The sequence below is a fragment of the Rhagoletis zephyria genome, unplaced genomic scaffold, assembly GCF_001687245.7.
Source record: "Rhagoletis zephyria isolate East Lansing unplaced genomic scaffold, Rhagoletis_zephyria_1.1 Rzeph_scaffold_18880, whole genome shotgun sequence".
NCBI classification, from domain to species: domain Eukaryota; kingdom Metazoa; phylum Arthropoda; class Insecta; order Diptera; family Tephritidae; genus Rhagoletis; species Rhagoletis zephyria.
This window is the reverse complement of record NW_016175941.1, coordinates 1-9,617: the sequence shown is the minus strand read 5'-3', so window position 1 is coordinate 9,617 and position 9,617 is coordinate 1. Positions and strand designations below refer to the sequence as shown.

At 42.1% G+C, this 9,617-nt stretch overlaps 2 protein-coding genes across 2 annotated transcripts; one reads left to right on the top strand and one right to left on the bottom strand.

Moving 5' to 3' along the window:
* The first annotated feature begins 5,000 nt into the window (after positions 1-5,000).
* Positions 5,001-5,387, top strand: LOC108380309 (uncharacterized). The gene is made up of 2 exons (XM_017636682.1): positions 5,001-5,288; positions 5,331-5,387. Exons 1-2 carry the CDS (start codon positions 5,001-5,003, stop codon positions 5,373-5,375), a joined length of 333 nt encoding a protein of 110 aa, XP_017492171.1. The 3' UTR covers positions 5,376-5,387.
* Positions 5,388-8,036: 2,649 nt separating this feature from the next.
* On the bottom strand, positions 8,037-9,612 carry LOC108380307 (D-2-hydroxyglutarate dehydrogenase, mitochondrial-like; the record flags this gene model as incomplete). Its single annotated transcript, XM_017636681.1, has 5 exons — positions 8,037-8,446; positions 8,589-8,911; positions 8,984-9,113; positions 9,178-9,346; positions 9,406-9,612. Coding segments are annotated over 5 exons (1,080 nt in total), but the record flags the coding sequence as incomplete, so codon positions are not given.
* Positions 9,613-9,617: the final 5 nt, after the last annotated feature.

The following is a 9,617-nucleotide window of genomic DNA, read 5'->3' as shown; positions in this document are numbered from 1 at the left end:
GACCTTTCTCGTGATGGTGCTTTACGATTAGTTCCGCGACGATGTGCTTCGCCGGAAATAAAATAGGATGACGCGTCTCGAAAGGTAAATACGTTGCCATATCGATGCGACCATTTAACCTCAGAAGACCCTTTTCGTCGAGATAGGGTGTGAGACTGTACACTGCATTCTGTCTGGAAAGCTGACGCGACGAAGAGAGGTCTGAAATCTCGCTTGCGAAACACTCTTGCTGCACCGTTTTACAGATCATTATCTCTGCTTCTTCAATTTCCGCAGCGGTAAGTACATTCGACAGACGCATATTGACTGACTTTCTATTAAACAACAATTTGGCTCGTAACACCCATGCGACTATCCGTTTTATCTTCAAGTATGAACGAAATTTAGTAAAATCAATGAAATTTTTACTTGCCTGGCAATAAAGGAGACGGCTGGGTTGAACTTCTTCAAGCATTACTGCGGGACGCTCGACAATAGTGGCTGGCCAATGTAGCTCATTGTACTTAAGGAATTCAGGGCCGTTGATCCAGCGGTCATCTGTATTGAACCTAGGTGGATTTGACGGCCGTGTAGCTGCGTCTGCTGGGTTGCTATTAGTGGGAACCCAACGCCACTGCTCAGGAACAGTTACGCTTATGATTTCAGCAATGCGATGACCTACGAAGGCCTTGTATTTTCTCTCGGTGGAATAAATCCATTGCAATACAGTCTGCGAGTCGCTCCAAAACAGAATGCGGCTGATATTGAAGTCGTGGTAGCTAACAAGCATCTTACTTAATCTGGTGCCCAGTACTGCTGCTTGCAACTCAAGTCTAGGAATAGACATTAAGCGATTAGGGGCGGTGCGAGTTTTAGCCATTACGAAAGTCACGTCCACTACGCCGTTGTGCACCACGCGGAAGTAACCAACTGCTGCAAATGCTACTTGGCTAGCGTCGACAAAGATGTGTAGTTCTATGTTGCTGCTACATGAGATATTGGCCGAGTAGCACCGTGGAATCTGAAAATTTCTGATGCGCTGAAACTCTTTCCACCAGGGTATCCATTTCGCTGTCAGATCTGCAGAAAGAGCTTCGTCCCAGTTGATGCCTTGCCTCCAGGTTTCTTGCACCATAATCTTCGAAGAGATTAAGAAATTCGCCAATAGCCCAAATGGGTCGAAAACTGCCATTACGATGCTGAGTAACTCCCGCTTCGTCGGAGCTCGCTCACTAGAAAGCACTGATTGCGGTACGCGATGAAACTTCGTATGGAACTCGAATACGTCTTCTTTGGTGTTCCAGTACATGCCGAGGACCTTTTCGGCGGTTTCACTACGTTCCATGTTAATTATTTCACGCGTTGTTGGTGGTGTTTTGTTCAACGCTCTCTCTACGTTACTGCAATTGGATATGAAATCTCGTAATTCGAAACCTGCCTCCAAATTGATGTTTACAATTTGTTGACAGACTGTAATGGCTTCGTGTGCAACATCAAAACTGGCAACCAGGTCATCGACGTAGTGATTATTTATTATGGTAGATGCAGCTTTCGGGAATTCTGTTTCAAATCTTTCGGCTTTTTTATTCTTCACGCGCTCGGCGATACACGGTGAGCAAACTGCACCGAAAATCATCGTTGTCATCAACAACTCTTGTATAGGTTCGTTGGGGTCCCCGTTCCGCCATAAATAACGTTGTGCGTGTTGATCTATCGGTCGTACCTTTATTTGTGAGAACATCTCTCTGATATCTGCCGCAACTCCGATCTTCCCTTGTCTAAACTGTAACAATATGCGTAGTAACGGTTGTGCTTCCTCCGGGCCTTTCAGCAAAGCTGAATTCAGTAACACTCCATTGACTGAGGCTGCGGCGTCGAAAACTATGCGAAGCTTGCTCGGTTTGTTCGGGTTGAAAACAGCGAAGTGCGGCAGATACCAGATTTGAGGATGTGACGCATTGAGTTCTTCATCGGTTACCTTTCTGGCGTACCCTTTTTCCACATACTTGGCTATNGATATCTGCCGCAACTCCGATCTTCCCTTGTCTAAACTGTAACAATATGCGTAGTAGCGGTTGTGCCTGCTCGGGGCCTTTCAGCAAAGCTGAATTCAGTGACACTCCATTGACTGAGGCTGCGGCGTCGAAAACTATGCGAAGCTTGCTAGGTTTGTTCGGGTTGAAAACAGCGAAGTGCGGCAGATACCAGATTTGCGGATGTGACGCATTGAGTTCTTCATCGGTTACCTTTCTGGCGTACCCTTTTTCCACATACTTGGCTATCTCACGTTTATACCGGAGTGCAAACTCTTCGTCACGGCTCATCCTCCTTTCAACCGATATCAAACGCTTTACCGCCATCTCTCGGCTGCGTGGAAGCTGAGGTGGAAAGGTTTTCCACAGAAGCCCGACTTCGTAGCGATTACCTAATTGCCGCATTGTTGACTTCAATATAGCGTTTGCTTGCTTCTCTGCGTCGGACTCGAGCTTCTCTGTAACTGGGCTTATGCCTAAGTTATCCGTTTCGAAATAGTTTGAAACCAGTTGGTGTAGCTGTTGGCATTCTCGCACGTGCAAAATTCGCAAGCCTGTCGTTGACACAAACTTGGTCGGGCCATACGCCACCCAACCCAATGACGTTTTGATAGCCACCGGACTCTCATGGTCAGCCAGAACGGTACTCGAGCTGATACCTAAATGTGCTTCATTTAAACCGATCAACGAAACTGGTTTCGCCATGCTGTAGTCTTGCAATGGCAGGTCCCTTAAATGGTAGAAATCTTCTTTAACAAAAGACTGCTTAGGTAAATTCAGATTTTTTACCGTATGTACGTTTTTCAATGAAAATCTAGTATTATCGCAACAGCTACCAATTTCAAAGGTTACCTTGAATGATTCCTCGGTCACGACCCTGTCGTTGTACCACTGGAGTGTAAGGGGTTGACGGTGACCCTTAAGCCCAATGCTCTTAGCAGTCTCGTCTTCTATTATTGTGATCGCTGACCCTTCATCGAACATTGCCAAAACTTTGTATTTACCATTCGGCCCATAAAGGTTAACCGGAAGAATTTTAAATAGCTGCTTGGATGTCTGCTGTACAAGACGGCAATTCAGCAGCGGCTGCGTGCTAATCTGTCGTTGGGTTGCTTGTTGCGGTACGGTTTGTTGTTTATCACTGTGTAACAATTGGTTGTGGTACCTTGTACAGCCATTTATATTACAAGGCTTCTTAGACCGGCATTTCGACGAGCTATGTCCTTTGCGAAGACAAGCAAAACACAGTTGACACCTTTTTACCACTTCCCATCTTTCTGCTACACCTATCGTTCTAAAGGCTTCACATCTTGCGATTGAATGGTTGCCGCCACAATGGAAACACTTCATGGGCTCTGCTGGCCTTTCATCTTGTATGTGCATCAAACGTCGAGGATTAGCTGACGACACATTATGCTTGTAAATATTTGTGTTGGCAGCCGGCATCAAACAAACAACTCTAGCCAAGTCACTAAGCCATGCAGAAAAATCTTCTATTGTGGNCGGCATTTCGACGAACTATGTCCTTTGCGAAGACAAGCAAAACACAGTTGGCACCTTTTTACCACTTCCCATCTTTCTGCTACACCTACCGTTCTAAAGGCTTCACATCTTGCGATTGAATGGTTGCCGCCACAATGGAAACACTTCATGGGCTCTGCTGGCCTTTCATCTTGTATGTGCATCAAACGTCGAGGATTAGCTGACGACACATTATGCTTGTAAATATTTGTGTTGGCAGCCGGCATCAAACAAACAACTCTAGCCAAGTCACTAAGCCATGCAGAAAAATCTTCTATTGTGGGGTACCTATTCAGCGTAGCGGCATGCTTGGCCCAGTCGAACTGTTTGTTCGGAGGCAATTTGCAAATCATTTGCTCTAGTAAGCAAACGTTCGATAAGTGCTGGTCACACTTCGCAGATTTCAAAAACGCTACCACATTACGCACCTTGGTAGAAAATGGCACTATCTGCTCAGGCTTGTGCTCGGCTATAGTCGGGAGTTGTTGTAATTTACTAAGCTGCCATTTTACTAAAATGTCGGGCCTACCGAACCTAAACTCCAACTCGTTCAACACATTTGGCACGTCGTCAGGGTAAATTAGCATTGATACCACTGCTTCTTTTGCTGGCCCCACCAAGCACTTTTGTAATCGCATTAAATATTGTCGATTATTGTAGCTAAATGCCTGCGTAGTTTCATTAAAGTTGGCTACGAACAGAGGCCACTCTTCGGCATTGCCGCTAAACGTTGGCAAGTCGTAAAATTTTACCGCCAAATCTGTGGCTGGCACAACTGTGTGTCTTACCTCGCTTGGTGCTGGATGTACAGTTACATTTTCTTCACTTTGTGGTTGCATTTCTNTTCTTTTGCTGGCCCCACCAAGCACTTTTGTAATCGCATTAAATTTTGTCGATTATTGTAGCTAAATGCCTGCGTAGTTTCGTTAAAGTTGGCTACGAACAGAGGCCACTCTTCGGCATTGCCGCTAAACGTTGGCAAGTCGTAAAATTTTACCGCCAAATCTGTGGCTGGCACAACTGTGTGTCTTACCTCGCTTGGTGCTGGATGTACAGTTACATTTTCTTCACTTTGTGGTTGCATTTCTTCTCGTAGTCTCACGATGTCCCTCTGGCTTTCCAGCGTACTGTTCCGCAACTCTTCAACTGATGCCCGCAAGGCATTTAAAGTCGCGATAATAGCGTTCAAGTGGTCTTCACCCGCTGTGGCTGACCGTACTGAATCCTCCATTATCGTACTTTCAAACGATGACTCGCTTTCGCTGGCTACCCTTTCCACCACTCGGCTCCGTAGAAAATAAATATCCGACTCGCGTGACATGCACCCCTTATGCCGGGCAGACGTGTTAATAAGCTATGACAACTGCGCCGGTTTCGTGCCAGAAACTATGCAACTCCAGATCTACACCATGGTGACACACCCGAAAGTTGTAAAATTCAATCCTGTTCCTCAAAGACGTACCACAAATGTTGCAAACTCGAATTTGTTCCTCGCAGACGTACCAGCAAGTGTTGAGAACTCGAATTTGTTCCTCGCAGACGTACCAGCAAGTGTTGAAAACTCGAATTTGTTCCTCGCAGACGTACCAGCAAGTGTTGAAAACTCGAATTTGTTCCTCGCAGACGTACCAGCAAGTGTTGAAAACTCGAATTTGTTCCTCGCAGACGTACCAGCAAGTGTTGAAAACTCGAATTTGTTCCTCGCAGACGTACCAGCAAGTGTTGAAAACTCGAATTTGTTCCTCGCAGACGTACCAGCAAGTGTTGAAAACTCGAATTTGTTCCTCGCAGACGTACCAGCAAGTGTTGAAAACTGTAGAAATGATAAGACGATTGGCGTAGATTGACGCTTGTAGTTGGTGTTTTATTTAAAATAAGTTGCAATGTAAAATGTTTAAATATTTGATTTTCTACTTGGCACGCTTAATTGCGCGCGTTTCAACACTGTATTTGGTCTGGCACGTCTGCTCTCGTCGATATTTTCTTCGCCAATGATGGTAAGATGATTTTCCAGAATATTCGGTAGTGACGAGGAAATTTACAGCACGGTGAAAAGCAATGGTGGCGCCATCAGGGATACCGCTACTTTGGTTTTTGCCGATTTGTATTCTATCATTCTGAATTTTGACGTATGTATGTATATGAATTAGAATGTAGGAATGTCACAGGGTGACTAACAGTGTGGTCTTGCTGATTGTCGTAAACTTTAAAAGCCTGAATAAATGTTTCGGGGACTTGGAGCCACCTATGACAACCAACTATTTTTTAACACTGAAAATTCATAAAATGTATGATTTATAGTATCTTGCGAACCCCTTAATAAATTTTTAGCCGTTTGAAGTCTTCATACAACAATACAACACTTACGACTCCTTTGCGAATACCCCAATTGTTTCGGAGACGTCTAAAGCATAGGGACGGTCTCTGAATACTCTTCGCATAATCCTTTAACTGTTTTTCCAACCATTTTGGCTGAATAAATGTGCAGACACAGACGCAACACTTTTTTCAATGTGCCAATATCAACTCATCTTTTAATCAGATGTGTTCGCATGAAGTTCGTGTTTTTACAAATCGCGTAAGTTTCATCGCACCTCAAACTAATTATGATTATATTTTTAAAATGTTTTATTCACAAAAGTTTTCATTTTAGACGAATAAATCTTAGGATATAGGTGATTGCCTCTAACGAACTGTAAGCACGTATTTTTATAGAAGAGTTTACAATTACGTAAGTGAAAATTTCAACACTTTCGAATAAAAGCAATGGGGCATATTCCATTGGAACTTATGTCAAAAGACTGCCACTAACTTAAATTCGATTTTATTTTGATTATGAATATCTTCCAATAATTTTATTTAAAAGAAAATTAGTCTAGTGTGGCAACTGCGTTTCTCTTTTCTTCCCCGTTCGCCATCGTTTTTGACATTTGACATTTCTTGTTACCGGTTTGGGACGTTTATACACTACCGCGAATCGGTTAGGAACTTTTCCTAATGTGTCAGAATGTCAACATAAAACAAAAGGAAGATACCACGATTTTCTTAAGAGAATGGAAGTATGTTTGTATTTGTTGAAGAGATGTTGGCATATTCTCTTTGTATATAGCCACACCTTTTCAAAGAGAATGGGGCCCGTTACTGGGCCTCCGGTTACTGGTGTCGTTGTTTGCCGGAAACACAATTTTTTGCCGTTTGTATTTATGTGTGTGTTTCAATTCAATAGGCAGTTGATGATGAAGGAAACAAATTTGCCGTTTCTATTTGCTGTCGGTAAAAGCAAATGACAATGGCGTACACGATATGTTTGTACATGCGTATGTATGTATTGAGTAGCAGTTTGATAGGATTCCACTGAATTAAATAGGGAGTAAAATGGTGGTTGGTTAGGACATTTCTACCAGGCCTATCATTAATTCCGCCTGCGCAACAATGCAATTATCAATTCCAACCTGAATACGAAATTTTTATCTACCTATCACTAATTCAGAGTGAAACGCAATTTTTACAGTTTTTTGTTAAAACCAACCAAAACATGCAAACAAATCAACAACTAAGTAGATATTTTTTATTTTTTGGAATTAAATAAAAATGCAAGCAGTCTTTATTAATGGTTAGATATGTATATGTAGGTTTTTTTTTTTCAAGAAATCCATCCGCAAATTGAATTCATCACACTGATACAGTTATGATGACCAATTTGAAATTAAAATAATTAACTTCTAATATGAAAAAAAATTTACATGGACGAATAGCCGGACGAAAGCCAAACATATCCAAGAAAAATGTTTTACAGCGTTTACGTTTCGCGAAGAAGCACCTTCACCGCGACCATGATTTCTGGAAAGTTGTTGTCTGGAGCGACGAATCCAAGTTCAATGTTTTTGGAAATGATGGTAGGCATTACGTAAGGCGGCCAGTCAACTTCCATTTGGATCCAAAATACACGAAAAAAAACCGTAAAGCATGGTGGGTCATCGGTTATGGTCGGGGGGTGCTTTATTTCGTCCGGAGTTGGTCCGATAGTGAAAATCGATGGCAAAATGACAGGTGATATGTATAAGAGTATCCTTGAAAATATGTAATCTCTTTGATGAGTATGCCGATAATTTGCCCTTATTATGGAAATTTCAACATGACAACGACTGGAAGCAAATTAGAGTTCTTGAATGGCCAGCCCAAAGTCCCGATTTGGGACGGGGAGTGGCCGCCAAAAAACCTTCAAATAAAACCTCTCTGTGGGAGATAATTTCAAAATGAATGGAATAATGTTGCTCCGCCTCAATGTGCTGCTCTTGTAAAAACAATGCCCAACAGATGCGCTGAGGTAGTACGTCAAAACGGTTATCCTACGAAGTATTAAAGGTTCGATTCAATAACAATACAAAAAATGCAAATTTGCCTTTCATAGATATTTTATTTTCAGATGATTTAATTATACGTCCAAACAGTAAGAACGATCATCACAAAAATTTTATGAAAATATTTTTTACTAAAGTGAAGTACCTCTTTTTGTATGTTATTTTTAAAATTAAGCCAAAATAAATGAGAAGTACTGTCTCATTTTTCTTTATCTAAAATACGTTTTAATAATGATACAAGGAATCAAAATGCCAATGACTTAATTCTGTGTCCACGAGTGTATATATATAAAATCGCCATTTAGTTCAACACCTTATACGGGTTTAATATACCGTTGGGGTCCAGCAACTTCTTCACATCTCTCATCATTGCTATGGCTTCAGAGGCTTTACTGTATCTCAAGTAGTTTTTCTTGAGAAAACCAATGCCATGTTCAGCACTTATGCTGCCTCTTAGCTTGTGAGTGTATTCATAGATGAAAGGTTCTATTTTGTGATAAAGTTCCTGGGTGTATTCGGTGCAGCACACGTTCAAGTGCAAATTGGAGTCGCCTGATTAAAGGAAGAAATACATACATAGTAAAATTGAATACGGTAAATAAATTTATCTAAAAAAATGCAAAATGTATTTAACAAGAAAATAACGCAGTCAGAGATAGAAAAATAAATAAATAAATAAAAATTCCATATCTACCCAAGTGTCCAAATCCAGTGACTCGTGTCGCCAGCGGTCCTACACGCTCCCTCAAAACATCGACTATACTATAGAATTCGCGTAACGGTAATGAGAGATCGTAATAAAAGCAATAGCCATCTTTTCCTAAAGCTATTGGCGCTATTTCTCGTAGCTTCCAGATTTCCTGCATTTTACGTGCTTCGCTCGCTATGGTGCCATCAATAATTTCACCCTTTCCCATGCCAAATTCAACAAAACGATTTATTTTCTCCAAATCATGTGAACCATTGCTGCCGGAAGTCTCGAGTAGCATGTAAAATGGAAAACTTCCGATTGGTGTACTACGATGCGGGAGAAAAGTGGTTAGCCCCAGGGGGTTTTGCCAACAATAACATTCATTTTTCGAAACTCACTTCAATTCAAAATGATCAAAGTCAGCCTGCAGGGTGGGGGCATCAATCATTTCACATGCGGATAGAATCTCACCCAAGTGGCGTTTGGCGCTCGAAAAGGTTTTGAGCACTGCATCAAAATTAGGCAAACCTTGAAGAAAATTTTCATACCTATAATGTTACACAGTTTATAATGCATGACGAAATGCGCTCACCCAAAAACGCCAAATGTTGTGCTTGCGGCTGTGGCGCACACAAAAGTGACACTTTGGTTATCACACCCAAAGTGCCCTCGGCGCCAATAAAGAGATGTTTCAAATGATAGCCAGTATTGTCCTTTTTGAAGTCGGACATTAAATCTAGAACTTCACCATTCGCTAGCACCTAAGCTTGTCGCTTTTTGTTAGACGGTCAGTTTTATAATATTGGCATGTGTCACTTACCACTTCCAAACCCAAAACGCTGCCATGCAGATTGCCATAGCGCACCACCCGCAAACCACCAGCATTGGTAGAAACATTGCCACCAATGTGACAACTCGCTTTGGCGCCCAAATCCAATGGCACTACAAAATCTAATTCACGCGCCTTTCTGTCCAAATTTTCGAGAATGCAACCAGCCTCACACGCCGCAATGCCAGTGATCTCATCGATTT